The 24,313-nt window shown below is 36.1% G+C and overlaps 3 protein-coding genes across 3 annotated transcripts; all 3 read right to left on the minus strand.

The window, feature by feature from the left end:
* Window positions 1–2,041: 2,041 nt before the first annotated feature.
* LOC144442119 (carbohydrate sulfotransferase 1-like) lies at window positions 2,042–3,040 on the minus strand. Its single transcript, XM_078131386.1, has one exon. The coding sequence runs from the start codon at window positions 3,038–3,040 to the stop codon at window positions 2,042–2,044; it is 999 nt and encodes a 332-aa protein (XP_077987512.1).
* Window positions 3,041–11,436: 8,396 nt separating this feature from the next.
* Window positions 11,437–12,417, minus strand: LOC144442120 (carbohydrate sulfotransferase 1-like). Its single transcript, XM_078131388.1, has one exon. It carries the CDS (start codon window positions 12,415–12,417, stop codon window positions 11,437–11,439), a length of 981 nt encoding a protein of 326 aa, XP_077987514.1.
* Window positions 12,418–16,830: 4,413 nt separating this feature from the next.
* Window positions 16,831–18,015, minus strand: LOC144442121 (carbohydrate sulfotransferase 3-like). The gene has a single exon (XM_078131389.1). It carries the CDS (start codon window positions 18,013–18,015, stop codon window positions 16,831–16,833), a length of 1,185 nt encoding a protein of 394 aa, XP_077987515.1.
* Between the last annotated feature and the right edge of the window lie 6,298 nt (window positions 18,016–24,313).

The raw sequence follows: 24,313 nt of genomic DNA on the forward strand, positions 1-24,313 counted from the left end.
ATGATTTATTTTTCACATGAACAAGGACACGTTTCAACACTAAAATTAAGTGACACGACAGACACAACAGGATCCCTAACCCAAACCACAAGTGATAAGCATGGCTATTCTTGTGCAGTGTAGTAGAAACAGACTTCTGCTTAAAGAAAAGATTACTCCTGAATTTGATGATTTTAATGACGTCAGTAGTTTTCTTCAGATAATTAACATGGGTATTTGTCTTCTTCTCCATCCCAACTGTGTAAGGCAACTGTAAATTATTCATAGGGCATTTGAAGTTGTTTGAACATATGTGTAAAGTGTGATGTCACATGAGGGAAACGCCAAGGCGACTTGAATTTCCATGTAATATCCCTTTACAGCCCTCACTTAATTTGGTTCATTTCCGATTTATAGTCAGCCTTATAGAAGAAAATAAATATCGATCTGCTGACAAAATAGTTGAAATATTATAATGCCATGAATTTGCTATAGGGCACATTTGACTCGTCTAAAAATGTGATGTCCTGACATCACCCTGCACTAACTTCAATGATTTCGTATAGTACATATTTACAGATTGCATGTTAGCACATGTAATTTTTTTTGTGATAAATTGATAACTTGTGATGTTGGTATGCATATACATGGTTTTATTCACATGAGTGTTGGTCTGCATAAGGCAGAAACAACACACACGTCTATTCATACCATTTATAAATAACCACATGGTATTGTTCATGTTAACAAATAGTTCGATATTATGATAGAATGACGGATGGCTTGAAAGGTATATTGACCACTCGATACACTATTTTATAGCTCTGGGGATTTTACAATTACAAATACATAAATGTAGAACGGAAATAATTTTTATGAACAAGCATATACTTGTATATGTGTACCATACAAGTGAATTATGTTGACACAGATATGGTTGCAAATATAAAACATACAGACCAGGCCTAATTCAATACATTCGATTTTAATGTCATAATATCTTTTTATGTATTTAGAAAACGTATTTGACCTCATCATTTCCACTGGTGTTTAAAGCTGTTCTAGATGTAACCCAGTCTTATTATTGTTTCTGAAAAACTGTTAAAAGTACCTATAATTAGACGTTGGATGTGTTAATTAGAGGTGAACGAAGAAATACTATTGGGAATAACATCTAATTGTAGTATATATTTTACTGTACAAGTACACGAACACGTTTTACCCCCATGTGATTCAATACTGTTCAGGGTGTACACAATCACGAGCCAATATCTAAAAACTAAACAATTGTGTGCCATATGTGTTTTTATTATGCAGTGCACTGATTATTCCCCATACGCGTTTGATTGATTAGTTGCTGATGCATGCAAATCTGATAACAAATGTGTGTTTATTGTATTTAGATAATATTCCCCAAAATATTTCCTCGTTCTGCCAAGGAAAACACAAGTGACCTAAGGGGTCTTTGCACTAGGAGTCGTAGACAAGTAGTGACAACGCTTAGGGCTCGAGTATTTTCCTGCTGAATGAAGAACTACATTGGAGAATAACATACTAGCGCCAGTAACATCAAAGAGAAATCTGGGGGGGGGGGGGGTAATAATGGCAATTTTCGAACACAACAGAACCAGTGACGTAGACACACGTTGTTGTGACAAAGACGTGCGTTGTCGTGACGTAGAACGATCGACCTGAAATATATTCTATATTTTTGTTCAACTTGACTCGTGTATGGTACAATAGAAATTGTACTTCATAGCAATGCGTGTGCCATGAAATAATAATGACTTGTGTGAGATCTATTTTGGCTGACCTGATTATGCTCTCTTCACTTATGATCACCCAGTTCCTATTTTCGCCAATATTAACATGCTGATGATTGGTATGGACCCCAAAATTAATTTGAGTCGATATATTGCACCGTACTCTGTGTACTATTACACACATATGTTTACCCACGTGGTTTCAATACTTTGCATGGTCTACGATAGTCAAAAGTGTTTCAAAGAACAATTCAGCTACAGCTAAGTTTACTATAATAATTTGTATTGCCAGTTTCTGTTTAATGTCGATGCGAGGTTGTCAAGGATGTCAATAAGGGTATTGTTTCGTCTCTCAGCATAGTAAAATTCTCAACAAAAACGTAATGTAATTTGTTCATATATTCTCTACACATAGTATGATTCTGCATCTTATCCACAAGTTTGAATGTCACCCTTTTTCGCCAATCATTGACAACACTTGTTGAATTATTTCTGATTGTGCTGAAACCACCATGTTGATTTTCATTTGATTGTGTATGCCCATCTATCCATTGATAAACCTCGCTGTCTATATCGATTCCAACATGAGAGTACATGGTGTCAGCATACTCGCGTGGATGGTATGCAATATCTTCGAAACGTAAAATCTTAAAATTGTCTTTCCAAGCCTGTGAACTGTTAGCTGTGAATAAAATATAATTCCGTAACATCTGTTCACAGTAGTGTATCAGTGTATCCGTAAGATGCTCATTCAAGTCACCAGCGTCCCATACTTTGTTAGACTCTCGGGTATTTTCGATCCAATTTGAATAATACATAGGTATAAAAGATGACATCATAGCTCTTGGGTCTCGGACAACATTGATAACTTTCAAGTTTACTGTAGGACTTTCCATTAATGGTATCAGATCTCTGACGTCTAACAGACGTATTGTTTTAGCAGCCCTATGTTGTGTTTTCTGGCAACACCTACCGACTGCCTGACGTCGTGTTATCAATGGTGTACATTTTGTCATTGTTTGTGAAAGTCGAATAGGTGATAACCACTTGAAATACTCATCCCATTGCTGAGCGTATTCACTAAAATTACAATCGTATATCTTCGCTAACAAATCCACTCCAACAACGGACATCTCTGGTGTTTTGACGATGTCTTTAAAACTTTCTAACGGTTCGAATAGGTAGAAAACTGTTGGATTTGACTGAAAAAAACCGCCCACAAAAGAGGAACCCGTACGAGCACCTGCGATAATCAGAATATTTGTACTCAATTTACGAACATTTCGTGTGTTCCCCATCCGTTCGATTGTCTGGATTGCATTGCTAATATCATCGGATGACTGATTAACACACATGCATTGGTTTTGAACTCCACCTGAATGTACAGGCCCTCGTACTAAATATCCATGTGAATATTCTCCATTGAAATGATATATTCCAATATCCATTACCACAAGAAGCATAGTGCAAAGGAACAGTACCAATAGGCCAATCGATGACTTCATTATTCTTAAGACAAACGAGTGTTCTATCCACAGTAAATAGGTGATGACCTCTAACAAACAACCCGGTTTACTATCCACTATGAAGTCGTAACAGCTTCCAACATCAAACAAATGTATCAATCAGAATGCTGTACATATGTCCACTTCCATCGTGCATTGTATACAATATGTTCAGTGGTTTACATGGTAACCATACATATGTTAATCATAAAACTACACTTAATTGAAGTAGCTATGTGGATGAGAATTGGTATTTTTTTTATTAAATAGAACAAGTACGCATGTTTTTGGGTAAAACAACTGTCAAATAATGACCTTTTGATTTCACGCATCTCGAAATTACAGTGGTAATGAGACTACGAAGCAGGCAAACTACCGTTGTTGGTAGAAACATTCCAATAAATACCAATATGGTGCACAGTCACGAGAAGTGTCAAAATATCAGAAATGTCCGTGCCTGTGATAATTATAAATCACTTGACCTGAAAACAAAACGTCGTCTGGCTCGACAAACATCTAACATTGCTCCATTTTATCTCAAAAGATATTTCTTGAACCAGACGATAAAATGTAGCACTATTATTAATTTTTTGTACAGCCAGATGATAAAATGTATCCCAGTGTTTGTAAGGTTCTTTGTTGAAACAGACGATATAATGTAGCAGTGTTGGTAAGATCTTTTGTTGAGCCAGACGATAAAGAAATGTAAATATTCAGCTTTTGTCGAGGCAGACGATAAAGAAATGAAGCATTCAGCTTTTGTCGAGGCAGACGACATTTTGTTTCAGGTCCCGTGATTTTCATTGTAATACTTCTTTCTTGTTTCAGTGAAACATGTAATTGATTGTGTCACTTACAAGCTTCACACGCTTTGACCTATCTGTCAGTGATATTTAATGTGTAGTGGTTCTGTCATATCTGAACACAGAAGTTGACGTTTCTCCATTACAAGAGGAACATTTTATTAGTCAGGATGTTACAACTAGTAACAATGAAGTAAAACGTTTGCAATATTTCCCCAATTATCCTTTATAGCTCCAATATTAAGGGGTAAACGTATACTGTTTTAATTGCCATAATCACCAGCCCAGTATATTGTATTTTTCAATGTAATCAATCTGTAAACGGTGCAAAGAATGTAAATAATCAATGACTATAGTGTAAATATAGATGCCATAAAAACGGTGTTTAGATCTCACCGAGAGCTATATTATATAATCATGGCTGTACTATCATTTACTTTTACCAGTCTGCTGTTTGTTAGTAGAACAATCCAGTTTACCAATTGACTACATTAGAAAGGACACACATAAAGCCTATAAGTTTTAACACTTGAAAGAGCATCCTTTTACACTTGATATGGATACTATAAATGAGTGTGATATCCACAGAAAGTACTTAACATTATTGCTATCGGTTGTGTATATTGTGGTCTGAAAAATAAGAACCAGGACTACAAAAGACACTTGGGTTGCAATTGTTATAGCAAGGAAACAATGCACCAACTATACTGGAATTTGTGAGCTAGAACCACAAATGTGTTTAGTGTTAGGCTGCTAGGCTTGAACTGTCAAGCTAAACGTTGGTGATGATCATCAAATATACCAATTGATTATATATTAAATTAGAATATTGTTCCACGTTTAGGTTGATATGGAAACGTGCACGTGGATTAACGTCATCTAGGCACAATTATGAATTCGTTTTTGACACAAAGATAGACACATTTCAACTCAAGACTAACAAGAACAGAGACACAATAAACATAGCAGGATAGTTTACCCATTTAAATTTGAACACTGATAAGCATTGCTATTCTTTCACAGTGCAGTAAAACACATTACATATGAACTTGATGATTTTAATGGGTGCAATCGTTTATTTTCTAACTGATAATCGACATATCAATTTGACTACTTCTACATCCCCACTGTGCACGGCATATATGCAAGTGTTTCTTTTGTATTAGAGGTTGTCTGAGGGTGTGTATTGAATGTCATTTTAGCTAGAAATACGTGCTGAATTTATATAATAATGAAAGGATTTGGTGTCTGTATAATTGGTGTTTTTGGCACCGTCTTATATGTCATCCGTGTTGCTGAGTAGAATATCATCTTTATAACCCATCCAACTTATTGAATACTTAATTATGGTACTTTGGACATGCATACATAAAGCCATTTAAATATTGTTTAGGTTTTAACCATAGGATGAATATGAATGATATCTGTTTGCATTCTTAATATATATATATATATATATATATATATATATATATATATATATATATATATATATATATATATATATATATATATATATATATTCATAGGCTCATGTTCTATCGATAGATGGCGCTATTTAGTTTCCCAAACATTTATATATATTTGCAATTCCATGTAATGTAATGAAGCAGTCCGATCCATATAAACAAGCATAAAAAATAATGACAAACAATCAATAGCGAATATTTCGCAATGCCTGCACTGGAGAGAAATACGGTACATATATTAATAAACACACTGCACAGAAACATTGCTACTGTCTGCTACTCTCTTAGCAATATTGTAGACACTTTTCTGGACTAGTGCACCAAAAGACAAAACTGAATAAGGGACAAACTTAGAACTTATACTCGAACTTTGTTATATATTGTTCAATATGATTACAGAAGTAACAGTTGATATATAAAGTTTACAAATAAAACGTTTTCCTGAACGTAATGACTGAGTACATTGAGGTCCTAGAAGTATACGAATGTTTACCCGAGATATTTCGCTTGTTGGAATTCATCCACGTCCTTTCAATGCTTACCTGACATCAACCAAGCGGAAAGAGTTTTCAGAAATGATGTCAAAACGTTTTACTAAAATATCACCCCCAAAATCTTAACACAAAAATTACGAGACACTATATCTCCATCAGAACAAACGCAACTCTACCCGATAGATACTACAGCTAAAATAATATTGGTTGGTGTATTACTCATGGGATGCTGTTAACACAAAGATAGACGTATTTCAACTCAAGACTAACAATAACAGAGACACAATAATCACAGCAGCATCCTTTGCCCAATCACATTGAACACTGATAAGCATCGATATTCTGTCACACTGCAGTGAAAACAGGCTTATAATGGAAATAGTAATGGACTTGATGATTTTAAGAGTTTGAATTGTTTATTTTATAACTGAAAATCAAGATATCAACTTGACTATTTCTACACCCCCACTGTGCACGGCACATATGTAATTGATGTTTGCATTATAAGTTGTCTGTGTGTACGCGTGTTTGAAAATATCATGTTAGATGAGTGGAAAACTACACCAACATCATTTTAGCTGTATTTTCGTTACAAGCATAGGTTTCATTTCATGTTGAATACAATCAGCTAGACAATAGTTTTGCATTAAAACTGCAGATACAGTCTTCATTCTCATAAACAAGAATGGGGATATGTGAAGGTAAATGTTTTAAATAAATATTTCAAACTTTGAAAATGAGATGTTTAGTAAAGCTTTAGTAAAGTATCAGATATCTGATTTATGAAAATGAACATTCCAAAGCTTTCATACGAATACCATTTATCTTATTTTTAAGATTGTCTCTGTTTGGGTAGAAAGTTTAGTATTAGAAAGTTTGCTTGCGTTGATTGCTTTCTTTTATATTGAGTGAAAATGATTTGAAACATTTTGTTCGTATAATAATTGGATTTCATGTTGTTAAATGTTAGGACCCATGCAGCTTTCTTCCACAGCGCTGTCTATGACCAAATATGTCATGATGATGTTGCAGATAATAAAAGGGAATTCTGTTTGAAGTAATATGTCAATTAGGAATAAATACCGCTTATGAACAAACAAGCGATTACACGGATTTTAAAGAGAAGGTACAGCTTGACGGGCTTTGAACTCGTTACACATGTTCAGTAACATAAATGCATAGTTGTTTTTATAGGTTCGGTACAGGAAGGCATTAGTAAACCTTGTACATTAAATGTTTAAAAAACACATACATGAAAAAACCCATGGATATTCGTTTGGAGACTACAGTATATATTTTGTTAAAATTTCAAACAGCATAGCAGGTAATTATATAGTAAACGTTCTGATGTGAAATGGAAATCGAAGTTGCATGCCATGGTGTTTCACTCATGGGACATGATTTATTTTTCACATGAACGAGGACATGTTTCAACACTAAAATTAAGAGACACGACAGACACAACAGGATCCCATACCCGAACCTCAAGTGATAAGCATTGCTATTCTTGTGCAGTGTAGTAGAAACAGACTTCTGCTGAAAAAAAGATTACTCCTGAATTTAATGGCGTCAGTAGTTTTCTTCAGATAATCAACATGAGTACTTGTCTGCTTCTCCATCCCAACTGTGTGAGGCAACTGTAAATTATTCATAGGGCATTTGAAGTTGTTTGAACATATGTGTAAATTGTGGTGTCACATGAGGGAAACGCCAAGGCGACTTGAATTTCCATGTAATCTCCCTTTACAGTCCGCACTTAAGCTTAATTTGGTTCATTGCCGATTCATAGTCAGCCTTTAGAAGAAAATAAATATCGATCTGCTCACAAAATAGTTGAAATATTATAATGCCGTGAATTTGCTATAGGGAACATTTGACTTGTCTAAAAATGTGATGTCCTGGTATCACTATGCTGTGTAGCAATGAGTGGCACTTGTACGTCGAACAATAACTTCAATGATTTCGTATAGTGCATATTTACAGATTGCATGTTAGCACATGTAATTTTTTTTGTGTGTGATAAATTGATAACTTATGATGTTGGTATTCATATACATGGTTTTATTCACACGGGTGTTGGTCTGCATTACACAGAAACAACACACAATTCTATTCATACCATTTATTAACAACCACGTGTATTGTTCGTGTTAACTCGGGGGATTTTACAATTATTACAAATACGTAAATGTAGGACAGTCAACTAAAAATAATTTTTATGAAAAAGCATATACTTGTATATGTATACTATACAAGCAAATCAGGTTGGCACAGATATAGTTGCAAATATAAAACATATAGACCAGGCCTAATTTAATATATTCGATTTTAATGTCATAATCTCTTTTTTTTATGTATTTCGAAACGTATTTGACCTCATCATTTCCACTGGTGTTTAAAGCTGTATTAGATGTATAAGTACTTTATAACATTTTTCAGAAACAATAATAAGACGTTGTACATGTTAACTAGAGGTGGATGTTGTCTTAAAGTAGTCTGCAACAAGTTGAAATCACGATCACATTGGGCACTGATTTTAAGGTTTGGATCCAAATATTTAAACAATAATGTACGCCCTCCCAGCCCATAATGGACGAAAGCAAACTTTGAACGACATAATGGGCGAGTCAACAGCCGAGCCCATTATGGAGTGCAAAGTTTGCTTGAGTCCATTATGGACTGGGAGGGCATACATTATTGTTATTATTTTATAGTTTTGTCAATTCCAGTGAATTTGTAGACCGAGAAACGCAAAACAACGTATAATATACACAGCGCTGAACATCGTCTGCCATGTTCGGCCCGGAAGCTGAATACAAATCATAGCGACACACGTACGTACACGTACACACATATACACTTCAATGAACTGCTGTGAACACAAATTTGTTTCATGAATGCGTTGTATTTTTAAACAGTGGAAATGACAATCATAAGTAACAACATACATTTCGAAATGATACCTAGTCGTATGAAGAAACAGAACAAATAAGCTTGTATTGTTATGCTCGTTCCGGGGCCGCGATGCCCAATAACGGAGTACATTATCAGTAATTAATAATGTACAGCGATGACGTCACAAAATTCACTGGAATTGGTAATGCTATAAAATAATATTTATTATATTATACCAGTATATTGATGGTGGAAATCGAGGGATCTGATTGGTCTAGACATCGAACTAGCGCGTCTAAAACAAGTGATAATGCACTGCTGGTACGATAATGCACTGCTGGCACGCGTCCAAATTTTGTTCTTGTACGAGCGTTGAGTTGTAGTCCGCCGTGATACTGATAGTGAACTCTTCGAATTGTCAGAGGAGGATTTTCTCTCAATGAGACAATATTTTATGAGAAATTATGAAGGAAATTTCGAAAGTAACCCAGTCATCGCGTATTTGTTCAAATCATCGCCTACTACATGTACTAAGGTCAAGGTGCTAGGCATGCACGAGATCGGTCCCAGCCTCGGCGCGGCGCGGCTAGCTGGAGTGGAAATATTGGTGAGCTGTCCTGTCCTGTCATAAAAATGAAGCAGGTGAAAGAGGTTACACTGGCCGACTTACCATTAATCTAAATAGAAATTTGTCTGGGATCCTGTCCTAAATCTGCTGAGGTAACTTCCAGTAATATAAATACATTGTAAATATCAACCTGTCTATCACTTCACCGAGTCACGAATTCGGCCGGGAGCGATCGAAGCGAGTCACGAATTCGGCCGGGAGCGATCGAATAAACCACTTCAAGTTTATACCTTGAGTCAAACAGGTTGTTTATTCATCACTGTGCACTTTTAATGAGCCGATCAATGTACAGATTATCCCTAGAAACGACGAGCAGATAAAATAAATCCAGTCGCTGCATGACGTTCACATTATTGAGGCCAAGATCAGCTGTCTTGAAAAGCAGCGTTATTGTTATGCAAATTAGACACAGAGGCGCATACTATGAAACGAGAAAACGTTAGTTCTTATCTTGTTTCCGATATTATCAATATACTAGTATAATATAATAGCGATAAACCACCCCCTGGGGAAGGTATACCACTCGGTTTTGACCAGTGAACTCAATATATGCACTCGCTATCGCTCGTGCATATATTTCGTTCACTGGTCAAAACCTCTTGGTATACCATCCCCAGGGGGTGGTTTATTGCTTAATTATACCATGCACAAGCCAAGTTGAACAAAACAAATGGAATATATACTCTGGTCGTTCTACATCATGACAACGCGAATCTATGTCATGACAACTCGTGTCTACGTCACTGGTTCTGCTGTGTGTGTTCAAAATGTGAGTCAAAATGTTCAAAATTGCCATTATATTTTCCATGACCTTTCTGATATTACGCGCTGGTAAATGTGTGTTATTCTTCAATATTTGTCTTTCAGTCGGGCAATACTCATGACCTAAGGGTAGTTACTACTTTTGTAGCGACTCGTAGTGACAAAGGCTCCATAGGTCACTCGTATTTTCATTTGCTGAACGAAGAAATACTATTGGGAATAACATCTAATTGTAGTATATATTTTATTGTACAACTACACGAACACGTTTTACCCCCATGTGATTCAATACTGTTCAGGGTGTACACAATCACAATTAAGTGTGAAATATAAAACGAACCAATATCTAAAAACTAAACAATTATGTGCCATATGTGTTTTTATTATGCAATGCACTGATTATTCCCCATGCGCGTTTGATTGATCAGTTTCTGATGCATGCAAATCTGATTACAAATGTGTGTTTATTGTATTTAGATAATATTCCCCAAAATATTTCCTTGTTCTGCCAAGGAAAACACGAGTGACCTAAGGGGTCTTTGCACTAGGAGTCGTAGACAAGTAGTGACAACGCTTAGGGCTCGAGTATTTTCCTGCTGAATGAAGAACTACATTGGAGAATAACATACCAGCGCCAGTAATATAAAAAAATCGGGGAGGGGGTAATAATGGCAATTTTCGAACACAGCAGAACCAGTGACGTAGACACTTGTTGTTGTGACAAAGACGTGCGTTGTTGTGACGTTAAACGATCGACCAGAGTATATACATTCTATATTTTTGTTCAACTTGGCTCGTGCATGGTACATCATAGCAATGCGTGTGCCATGAAATAATAATGACTTGTCTGAGATCTATTTTGACTGACCTGATTATGCTCTCTTCACTTATACCCTTTGGGCTTTATTGTGATCACCCAGTCCCTATTTTCGCCAATATTAACATGCTGAATTTTGGTATGGACCCCAAAATTTGAGTCGATATATTGCACCGTACTCTGTGTACTATTAAAAAAATATGTTTACACACGGAAGTTTCAATACTTTGCATGGTCTATAATAGTCAAAAGAGTTTCAAAGAACAACTCAGTTACAGCTAAGTTTATTAATTGCCAGTTCTTTTTATTGTCCATACGAGGTTATCTCAAGGATGTCAATAAGGGTATTGTTTCGTCTCTCAGCATAGTAAAATTCTCAACAAAAACGTAATGTAATTTGTTCATATATTCTCTACACATAGTATGATTCTGCATCTTATCCACAAGTTTGAATGTCACTCGTTTTCGCCAATCATTGACAACACTTGTTGAATTTCTGATTGTGCCGAAACCACCATGTTGCTTTTCATTTGATTGTGTATGCTTATCTATCCATTGATAAACTTCGCTGTCTATATCGATTCCAACATGAGAGTACATGATGTCAGCATACTCGCGTGGATTTAGAGCAATATCTTCGAAACGTAAAATCTTAAAATTGTCTTTCCAAGCCTGTGAACTGTTAGCTGTGAATAAAATATAATTCCGTAACATCTGTTCACAGTAGTGTATCAGTGTATCCGTAAGATGCTCATTCAAGACACCAGCGTCCCATACTTTGTTAGACTCTCGGGTATTTTCGATCCAATTTGAATAATACATAGGTATAAAAGATGACATCATAGCTCTTGGGTCTCGGACAACATTGATAACTTTCAAGTTTACTGTAGGACTTTCCATTAATGGTATCAGATCTCTGACGTCTAACAGACGTATTGTTTTAGCAGCCCTATGTTGTGTTTTCTGGCAACACCTACCGACTGCCTGACGTCGTGTTATCAATGGTGTACATTTTGTCATTGTTTGTGAAAGTCGAATAGGTGATAACCACTTGAAATACTCATCCCATTGCTGAGCGTATTCACTAAAATTACAATCGTATATCTTCGCTAACAAATCCACTCCAACAACGGACATCTCTGGTGTTTTGACGATGTCTTTAAGACTTCCTAACGGTTCGAATATGTAGAAAACTGTTGGATTTGATTGAAAAATATCGCCCACAAAAGAGGAACCCGTACGAGCGCCTGCGATAATCAGAATGTTTGCACTCAATTTACGAACATTTCGTGTGTTCCCCATCCGTTCGATTGTCTGGATTGCATTGCTAATATCATCGGATGACTGATCAACACACATGCATTGGTTTTGAACTCCACCTGAATGTACAGGCCCTCGTACTAAATATTCATGTGAATATTCTCCATTGAAATGATATATTCCAATATCCATTACCACAAGAAGCATAGTGCAAAGGAACAGTACCAATAGGCCAATCGATGACTTCATTATTCTTAAGACAAACGAGTGTTCTATCCACAGTAAATAAGTGATCGCCTCTACCAAACAACCCGATTTACTATCCACTGTGAAGTCGTGACAGCTTCCAACATCCAACAAATGTCTCAATCAGAATGCTGTACACTTACCCACTTCCGCCATGCATTGTTGAAAATACGTTCGGTGGTTTACATGGTAACCATACATATGTAAATCATAAATCTACACTTAATTGAAGTAGCTATATGTGGATGAGAATTTGTATTTATTTTTTTTATTAATAGAACAAGTATGCTTAGGACGCGTCGCATGTGTTCAATTTCCTCTAGTTTTCAGAACACATGCATTATGTGTACTTGCTCTGAACACTGTGTTCAAAAGGTGTTACAGTGTGCCGATGCTTCAACAGCGTTCTATTTCGTATGATTTTGAACATATGTGTTCAAATAAAGTCACAGTATGTTCTAAAAATGTGCACACGTGTTCTAGTTTTCTTACTTCACACATACAGTGCATTCAAAAAGTGTTACAATTAAGTGTGCTAGTATGTGTTCAATAATTGAACACATGACTTTTTTGGGGGAAAAAACTACTGTCAAATAATGACGCTTACACGAATCTCAAAATTACAGTGGTAATGAGACCATATGAAGCAGGCAAATCGTTGTTGGTAGAAACTTTCCAATAAATACCAATATGCTGCACAGTCAGGAGAAGTATCAAAATACCTGAAATGATGCTGCCTTTTAATTATAAATCACGTGACCTGAAACAAAAAGTCGTCTGGCTCGACAAACATCTTAATAACATTGCCACATTTTCTCAAAAGATATTTCTTGAACCAGGCTATAAAATGCAGCAATATTATTAAATTTTTGTTGAACCAGATGATAAAATGTAGCAGTGTTGGTAAGGTTTTTGTTGAACCAGACGATAAAATGTAGCAGTATTGGTAAGATTTTTTGTTGAGCCAGACGATGAAATGTATGTAAGCAAGCTTTTGCCGAGGCAGACGACATTTTGTTTCAGGTCTCGTGATTTTCATTGTAATACTTCTTTCTGGTTTCAGTGATACATGTTTGTCATCTGTAGGTTTCATACGCTTTGATCTATCTATCAGTGATATTAATTTTAATGTGTAGTGGTTCTGTCATATCTGAACACAGAAGTTGATTTTTCTCCATTACAACAAGAGGAATATTATTTAGTTTATTTATATATAAATTAGTCTAGTTCCTATACAGTACCGTTATGATTTATACCTTCACTCACACAGTATAGTCAAGGTCCTGACGAAAGGTGTTATTAAATTATGGTTCAACCCCATAGTGAGCAAAGCACAACAGCGCATGTTACTAGTAATAACTGGCTATCATCACTGTTCTTTTATTCACTTGGTACAGCTGTTTTGACGATATAACAACATATTAATCATGTTTATATGAACACAGTAGGAGAGAGCACAGGAATGTGTGCTGATTGAGGGATTTTGACCAGACTGTGACTGTGGTTAAACCACAGTCTGGTCATCCAGACTATCATCAAATATTGGCTATATTATTAAATTAGATATCGTTCCACGTTTAGGTTGATATGGAAATATGCACGTGGATTAACTTTATCTCGTCATGTTGTACATATCTGAAGTGGAGTGGGGACTGTATAATTACACATTAGAATATGTGTAGCCGGAAAGGGGGGGGGGGGGGGAGTATTTCAAATTAAACAACAGATAGTTTATTAAACAACAACGTAGAGCTGAGAAACTATTTGATACCCTATGCTGTGGAATTTTTTTTTTTTTTTTTGTATTGGCCGGTATCCTTCCATGCACCGGTTCTCCCATCCCATAAGATGCCATAAAATGAATGTATTTTGTGAATGACTGTCTTTGGAATATGTAGTTGCACAATTATAACAGCCTAATTTGATCATAATATTGATGACAAACATGTGACACACAAGGTCAATGACATTTACATGTTTACGCAATCAGGTTGTAATAACATCACTACAGTCTATGCGATCCTAAGGGAGTCGTAACTTTCCACTGGTAGACTTATCATATTATCGTACCATTCGGTGTTCCCTCCCTTACTGATTACTGCCTGTGTGTGTTCGAGAACGGACAAAGCCCAGGGGACTTAAGCTACGATTTCTCACATTTCTTATCATGCGTCCATTGTTGTACTTGTAGGTACTGTGGTATACAATGTAACATGAGAAATACCAGAGAAATACGCCAGAAAAGATAGGAACTTCAGGAAGGTAGGATGGTAAATTGGGGTCTTGTTGTGACATCGACGCCATCGTATCTCTCATGTAAAGTTATCTCAATCCACTCAGTGTGACAGGCAGGGCCCGGGAGGCAGGGTCCCTCAATCAGGTCTGATAGCACCATAGCATGGCTGTCTTAGCTGATGTCGCCGGCCAGGTATGTGTAATGCTGCAATTACTGGTCCAAGGAATTGTGGGATAGCTTCACTTCCGCTGCCATTAAAAGAGTTTGCAGTGTGTAAAAAAAGATTTTGTCGTCTCAAAAGAGAGTTTGCATGCAAATAGTTTATATTACACCCACTCAGAGAAAACTTGACGAAACTTAAATTGCGCCCTCGTAGGCAGAGAGTTTCACATATTGAAATTAAACGTTACTGGCACCATGAAATTTAGTTTTGACTTGGAATTTCAAATTTACTTGAATTAAAGAGTGATTAGCAAATCAGAAAATAAACAAAAGTTTTCATAGTATTATATTTTGTTCTTGAAAGACAAAAGTTTAATACAGAAAGTGCAAAAATTTGTTCTTGGGATATATGAGTATTAAAAGATATACACTAAAATAATAAAAGATTCTTTTCAAAAATTAGAAGTTGTTCTTACGAAACAAAAGTTTTCTTTCAAGAAAAAGTTTACTCATGAAAAAAGAAATGTTTCCTTTCAAGAATTAAAAGTTCGTTCTTTGGGAAAAAGCTTTATTAAAAAAATTAAAAGTGTGTTCTTTGGAAGGAAAGGTTTTGTTCAAAGAATTAAAAGTTTACTCTCGAAAAATAAAAGTTTCCTTTCAAGAATTCAAAGTTCATTCTTTGGAAAGTAAAGTTTAGTTGAAAGAATTAAAAGTGTGTGCTTTAGAAGTCAAAGTTGACCATAGAAAAAAGATTTTGTATTGTCGCCTAGGGGCCGCCGTATTAACCATAGGATCAATGAATATGAATGCATTATAAAGTCTTACACACACACACACACACACACACACACACACACACACACACGCACACACACATACACACATATACATATTACAACCAAGAAAGAATTCCAGTACTACCAAAACTAATACGCTCTGCCACTGCGGTATAGAGCACTGTCTTAGGAGATTGATACTCACCGAGTTATATATATATATATATATATATATATATATATATATATATATATATATATATATATATATATATATATATATAGTGAGTGATAGGCTCATGTTTTATCGAGAGATGGCGCTATTTAGTTTCCCAAACACTACTATGTACACAACTATAGAATATGTACGTTTTTGTTGGGGGGGGGGGGGGGCAGCACATTCCGTTTACATCGTCTTAGATCTTGTGAACTTTAATGAGCGATCAGTCGAGATACCAGTTATCCAACCTATGTATACTTTTAGCATGTATAGATTTGTGACTTAAACTTCAAGTTGAGGCAACATTTTCTTCACTCGTGTGACATTATACATTTCTTGTAGTTGTATTATCAAAATGACGTGTTAGAATCACTACTAGGACAAAATTCACTTAGAAAACTACCAGCTCCTCCCTTGCACTGCAAGACTCGTAGAAACGTATGGTTCAGTGATGTAAGTATCTTTGAAAACAGCCTATGTACGAAGCTTATAAGTTTTTCGTTGATATTTTTGACCCAAACTAATTGATGCTGATGACGTAAATGCTGTTCTACTACGGATAAATCAAGAGGAAAAAGAACATCAAAATACACATCTAAATTCAACTCATCGAGAAGTTTACAAAGAAATTTTTTCTTAGTAGTCTGTTCTCGTCCAATGGATGAGAGTCTGACCATAGCAATATGTCTGCGAATTCTGCAAGAATTCCAGCCAGTATCCCTAGTAATAGCATGTATAGGCATAAATCTATGAATCCCAAGATACAAGCGAAGGGCCCTGTTCTACACCATATCACTTTGTAATCCCCAAACAATCTAAATAAAAGGTGTCAACAAAGGCATATTTTTGTTTTTCAGTATTGTTGTGTTCAGAGCCAAACTGTAATGTAACTTGTGCATATACTCTCTGCATATGGTGTATTTTTGAATCTTCTCTGTAAGTTCAAAAGTCACTCTATTTCGCCAATCGTTAACAACAGCTGATGACTTTCGCATTGTTCCAAAACTATCATGTGTACGCATGTTTGACTGAGTGTTAACGGCGATCCATTTATAAACTTCTTTGTACATATTGATTCCAGCGTGGGAGTACATGATGTTGGCATACTTGCGCGGATGAGATGCAATATCTTCAAAACGTACGATCATAAAGTTTTCCTTCCAAGCCTGTGAACCGTTCGCTGTGAATAACAAATAATTCCGTAACATTTGCTCACAATAGAGTTTCAATTTCCCAGAAAGATACTCATTTAAATCGCCAACGTCTCGTACTTTGTTGGCCTCAGTTTTGTTACTAATCCAGTTAGAGTAATACATAGCCATTAGAGATGACATCATAGCTCTCGGATCGCGAACAACATTGATAACTTTCAGGTTCAATGTAGGACTTTCCATCAGTGGTATCAGATCTCTGACATCTAACAAGCGTATTACTTTAGCAACCCTATGTTGCGTTCGCTGGCAGCACCTGCTGACGACCTGAGCTGTTGTCAAAGGTGCACACGCTTTCATAGCTCTTGAGGTCGTAACTGGTACTAGCCTTTTGAAATAGTTATCCCACTGCGTAGAGTATCCACTGAAGTTACAATCATATATTTTCGTTAACACATCCACCCCAACAACGGACATCTGTGGTAAATTGGCGATGTCTCTGAAACTGTACAACGGCTCGAATAGGTAGAAAATGGTTGGATGTGAACGGAAATAGTCTCCGACAAAAGAGGAACCCGTACGCTCTCCGGCTATAATCAGAACATTTACACCACTTCGAGGAATGTTTCGTGTGTCATTTCCAAGTTGTGTTAACTGTGTGGTGTTATTGCGATTATGGGCTGATGGTTGTAAGCATAAACACCTCTCTATACCATGTTCAGAAAGTTCACTTCTCCACCCTTCGCATACCCTTGAATTTGCCTCATACAAATGAAGGAGTCCTATATCCACCAAAACAACAGTAACCACACCAACAAAGATTACAGGTACTCCTCTAGATACATTCATTTTCGATTCAATTACGGTTTACTGCATTATCCAAGGCTTTAGTGCGACTGTGGTGACCCATCAACACGACGAACAAATAAAAAGCAACGGTAGGACGACTGCCTATGGGCGGTATAAATGTAAGTGGCGATAATTTATGCAAATAATCTATGAATGATATTTAAAACCAAATGTCACACATGTACAGGGGATGTGAAGCGCGGCTGACTGTGAAATGAGGCCAAACAAGAAAGGAAACGCATGGGATTGTAGACTCTTTGTATGACAGACATTTGTAAAAAAATAAATAAAAATATGTTATTGAAAGGCTGGGTAGTGGAAGTAATCCTAGGAAAATGAAATATAACTTGTTATCATCAATATAGGACAGCTGGTACATGCATATGATTACTATTTGGTACATTTTGTGAGCTGATTGCTGTCACAAAAAGTTAACACCGATCAAATCAGTTCTAAATCATAGCTGGCGCAGCGTACAAACAACGATTAGAAAAGATAGATTGACCTCAACTTTCAAAAATGGTCATAGATAGGACAGATTTGTGTAGGTTACTGATAGTATAGAAGTTACCTAATTGACACTGAGAGGCAGGGATCGGAGGTTGCTAACTACATGTTCGCGCGCGGGTGTGTGTGTGTTTATATATATATATATATATATATATATATATATATATATATATATATATATATATATATATATATATATATATATATATATAGGAAGTCAGTGGTAAGATTTGTCCGTAGTACAGTGCTCGATACGTCTGCACGCAGAGCGGAGTATATGTTGAGGGTAGAAGAAAATCAAGTTGGGTTTTTACGTCTCTACAAGCCTGTTTCGTGAATATATATATATATATATATATATATATATATATATATATATATATATATATATATATATATATATATATATATATATATATATATATATATATAAAGGATGTAATAAGTCGTTACTCAGAGTTTCACGCTTGTTGCGATCATCGAACGACTAACCTATATATATTTGTATGGTCGATACTATATAATCAACAATTCATGAATCGTTGCGACAATTGAGGTTTAAGTTTTTTACGCAGTTATGACTATTTGTACAATACATACATCCGTACATACAGCTAGTACAGTACCAGCAATTGTATCAATCCATTCACTATATAACATGTGATCCTCTGACCCGTTCGCAAACAGCTTGTGGAAATTTGCATATAAATAAATCAACTCAATAATTGTATCTTTGTCTGTGTGGGCCTTCATAAAAGAAAAGTGACATATCGTAGTATGCTGTTCCAGTATTAGATTGCATGTTGTCACACAACTGTAGCAGATAAATGGTTGCTAATCTCTGCAACACAATCGTTGATCCTTTAGAAATTACATGTGGGCGACGGGGAAGGGGGTGATTGAGGGGATTGGTTAGTTTTTACGGAGTGGTTCTTGGGATGGGTTTTTATTTAAGAAATGAAATTGTAGGTGGTTTACATTTAACTATGACTAATATTATGAGATTTTGGCATCCCGCCATTGACACTGATATCACTACCACAATATGTATATCAGAATATATTATTTGAAAAATCCTGCTGAAAACAATGTAATGGTTAACTGTTAGTTGTGATATGAGGAGAGGGGTGGGTCTCAGGAGAAAAGTGGGAAGAGTGTGGATATTAAGATAAATCTCAGGCCACTACAGTTAGTGGTTTGAGTATAAATGTAGTTAGGATGTTGACCTCAGTTAGGCAGACGGGATTTGTTTAACTTAAATATTACAAGGAAAATGTAATGCCTTCGCACAAATTCACTGTGATGGTAGTGGTGGAAAACAACCAGTGCAGTGCGTCTTAGTGGTGGCAACGGTGGAGGTTCTTACCACTGTGTCAGAGTGTCCGTTTTCAGTAAAATAGGTATAGATGACTACTTTTGCGAAGATTGTTTTGGGGAAAGTCACAGTGTATGTGACCGTCTTTGCTTCACTTTGCCCTCCCCACTTTAACTACTGGAGGCTTTCCAAAATTTAATGGAAATTGATATAATGAGTACAATTATACTAGTATTCAACAAGCACATACATTGTTCAACTGTGCAATTCACACACAGTGTATACATGTGTTCTTAACCCGTATATGCTTTTCTGTGTCCTGTACCCCCTTAACCCTTCGAAACGAAATGTAATTATTAGTTATTCAGTAGCTTGGAACTTTCCGTTAGTTATTCTCTATGAACACACATACATCCTTAGACAGGCTAGTGTGTGAGAGCCATTGACTAACTAGTCAGACTAATTTGATTGTATAAGATAGATTTCAGCCATAAAACGTGACTTGATGTTTCAAAACTACAGGACACCACTTCCTATTAAGAGGTGTTTGAGTGATAATGTGGTCCACAGTCAGCTCTGTTATAGTGAATAGTTAGTTTTATAATATACCTAGTGATAATGCTGTGCCATGATTCGCTAGAATCAGTCACGTGATAGGAAAATAGAATGACTATTTCCCTAGGGAAATAGTTCCATCAACATTTACATGGTCACGTGACCATCGCGCGTTCACAGCAGGTCAAAATGGCAGCTTCTGACGATGTCGTCTGCCACCGCGAGTTCACAGCATGAGGTATATTATAAAACACATATTGCCTGGCCTATATTCGGGCTATAGCACCCGTTCATTACCCCCTCGTGACTGTGAGTTACCAGAATCACAACTTTCAACTGAGGGGCATTTGTCACTGTGAGTTATGAATACTTTCCAGCTGATGAATGAAGAAAACATATTGGAGAATAACAAAATAATTATACCGGCACCAGTACAGTAACATCAAAGAAAAATCGGGCAAAGTAATGGAAATTCTGAAAGTTTTGACTTATATTTCGAAGACAGCAGAATCAATGACATAGAGACGCATTGTATGGCATAGATGCGTGTTGTCGTGACATAGAACGACCAGAGTATATATTCCATATTTCTTGTTGAACCTGGCTTGTGTATGGTATAATTACTTTGATACGTTTCAGCAATTGCTATATTTGGTTACATAAAGTATTGAGAGAATACAGCAGACTTAAACAAAGTCTTTTTAACAGTCATGTTACCAAGCAACCTGGTTCGCAATGTAATGAGGAGTTCTTCATGCTGAAGGCTTCCCTCTGTGACAGACCATGTTTAATAGTAAGGACAAAACTATCATGACATCACATCGAATGGGGGCAGGCTTCAGGTATTGTTTTTATTGCGACCCCCCCCCCCCCATTGAAATAATAATTGAAACCATATATCCATTGGCCCCAAGTACCAATTCTTTTCAATTCATCACACCACTTCTGTGTCCTTTTAAAAAGCTAATCGAACTGGAAAAGATATTACTTTTGGAATAAAAACAAACAATTAGATTTAAACTCAATGCCTTCTGTAAGGGTATTGTCTTAAGATTTTTGTTCCTACACACAATAATTGTTGGCCCCATCACACCACTTCTGTGTCCTTTTAAAAAGGTAATCGAACTGGAAATTTTAAGATATTGCCAAATTACTGAAAGTCATTGATTATGCAAATGAGTCATTCAAAGTAAAAGCTACATCACCAAAGTGTAACTAGGAGACACGTCAATAAGCTTTATGAGACATGTGCACTCTGGTATGATAAATGTATGTACCACATTGTATATCACCTGAAGCTTGCACCCTTCATGTATAGCCTAATTACTGAATATCATCAATTATGCAAATTACACATTAAAACTAAGAGTTACATCTATAAGCTTTATGAGACATGTGGACCCTGGTATCATGAATGTATGTACCAAATTATGTACCAAATTATATTGACCTGGAAACTTGCACTCTTCTTATAAAGCCTAATTACTGAATATCATAAATTATTAGCAAATGTCTCATTAAAACTAAAAAGGTACATCAACAAGCTTTTCAGGACATGTGCCCTGGTTTGTTTGAAGTATGTACCATATTATATCAAATCTGTAGTGTGCATTCTTAAGATAGATCTAATTACTGAAAACCATTCATTATGCAAATGAGTCATTAAAACTACAAGTTATATTATCAAACTTTATATGACACATGCACTTTATATCATCAATGTTTGTACCAAATTATGTTAAACTTGAAGTATGCATAATATAATTAACGAAACCATTAATTATGACTAATTCCTATTCATCGTATGTTAACCAAAACCTTTATAGTTCTAGGCATTACCCTAAATAACATGTGCATAAAATTTTGTTTGAATTGAGTTAACAACTTTTGACAAAATGATGAGACAGACAGACAGCTAGCCAGCCAGCCAGCCAGCCAGCCAGACAGACAGACATGCAGACACAGACTTTTCATCCCTAAATTATAACCTTCCCTTGCAAAAGGTAAAATGGATATAACAGGATCACCCAAACACGGTAGGACCTATTATATTATATATTATTATACATATTACCATTTAGGTGGACATATATGTGTTAAAGTGGAAGTAAACTGCGGCTGGAAATATAAAAACAAATTCTATAAAACCTACGAAAATATTGTATCTTTGTTCTTCACACCTTTCCTAAAGAGAGATGAAATCGTGTTCTTAGCAGTCGACTTTCCTTAATCTCCTGGGGTTCTACGTCAGACGTGAGTTGAACCCTGTGTAGTAGCATTTGAAGCAATCAAATTAGGTGATCCATAATAGATATATCGACACATTTCTCCAAAAGCGTTGTCTAGTCTGTTAATGATTTCCAACGTAAATGGTTGTGATTGCGGGTATACTTTACGATATTTTCTAATGTAGATATGTAGAGTGAAATGTTCATTTGTCCAGTTGTATTTACCTAGGAAGATTGTATCCCAGTGGGAAAGATTTGGCTCAATCAAACTATGAGGTTCAATGTGCAATAAATGGTTATTTTCTTTTGCCAATTCATGTTGCTTTCGGACAGAGTTGCAATCCCAGCATTTGGTGTTATAGTATTTGTAGCTGTTGTAAAAGAGTTTTAGAAATGTCGAGTGTTTGCTTGCTAAAATTAGGCCGTTTGCGATCGTGTTGTCACCGGATCTGCCAGCAGTGTAGTAGTAGTGACGTAATGGGTCTAAAGATGCCAAAACAAACAAGTCCAGATCAAGGTAAACACCTCCCCACATCATCAAAATCTGCAGTCTTGCGACATCGGCAGCATGTTCTGGCCATTCAGTTGAGAGTTTCTGCTCAAACACCTTTGAAGGCATTGTCATGTTGTGGATTACCAATGTAGGAATACTCTGTCTGGCCTCCTTCCACCATTTGCCATCCGGTTCACAGTCTGTGTGAAACAAAATTACGTCTGCCTTCATAATTCTATGTACACTCAGAATGCTGATAAGATTTACAAACTGAAATTCATGACATGTAAACCAGGTTAAATGTGCGATGTTTGGTACTACTAATTGATTATGTGGACGAAGGAATCCAAACTCTTCTCCTTGTTTCATTGACGATCCAGTAACATTGTATGAGTAAACAAAAGCCTCACTTGATCTCGAATCGACATCTTCGCTTGAAGTGGAATGATTTGATTGCATCTAAAATGTACAAAAGAAAGAATACATACTAATTTAACATTGGACATTACAAATAATAACGGTTTAAATTGGGTTCATAGTAATGATACGAAGGAGTGGCAGTTACTCAAAATATTATTTTACATATTAGCATTGGTAGTTAGATATCACATTAATAGGCTAGCATACTTTTAAATTCTATAACAATATGTATTTTAAGCAACGCTTCTACATGAACGGTATGTCAATGAAACGTATATCGTTAAAGTGATAAACCGTCATCACAGATCAGATAAGAGTCATAATTTGCGGAGACACGTGACCGTTCCCACTGTGCGTTCGTTGACATCCATATTTCAGACATCCTCAACCTAATTTCAACCAAATCTGGCGCAAATATCGTACACAATAGACACTACATTATCACTGCTCGATTTTATACATGGCATGATTGTGATCATTCTTCACAGATTTAAACACAAACACTTGTCCACATCTTGTTTGTAATGTGCACGTCTCCATCCTTCGCATACCGTTAACGTTGCATCCCCCAATACAAGGATTCGAAGTCCTACATCGACTAAGCGATACGTAATCACGCAAATGAAGATGGTAAGAATTATTGTAGTTGCCTTCATTATCGATTCAATGATGGTTACTGAATTATCCAAGGGTACAGTGTTACTGTCTTCATCCATCAACACGGTAGGACTGCCTAATGGGGCTGTACAAGTAGGGGTAATGTTTTACAAAGTGCAC

Source organism: Glandiceps talaboti, chromosome 11 (genome assembly GCF_964340395.1).
Source record: "Glandiceps talaboti chromosome 11, keGlaTala1.1, whole genome shotgun sequence".
Lineage (NCBI taxonomy): Eukaryota > Metazoa > Hemichordata > Enteropneusta > Spengelidae > Glandiceps > Glandiceps talaboti.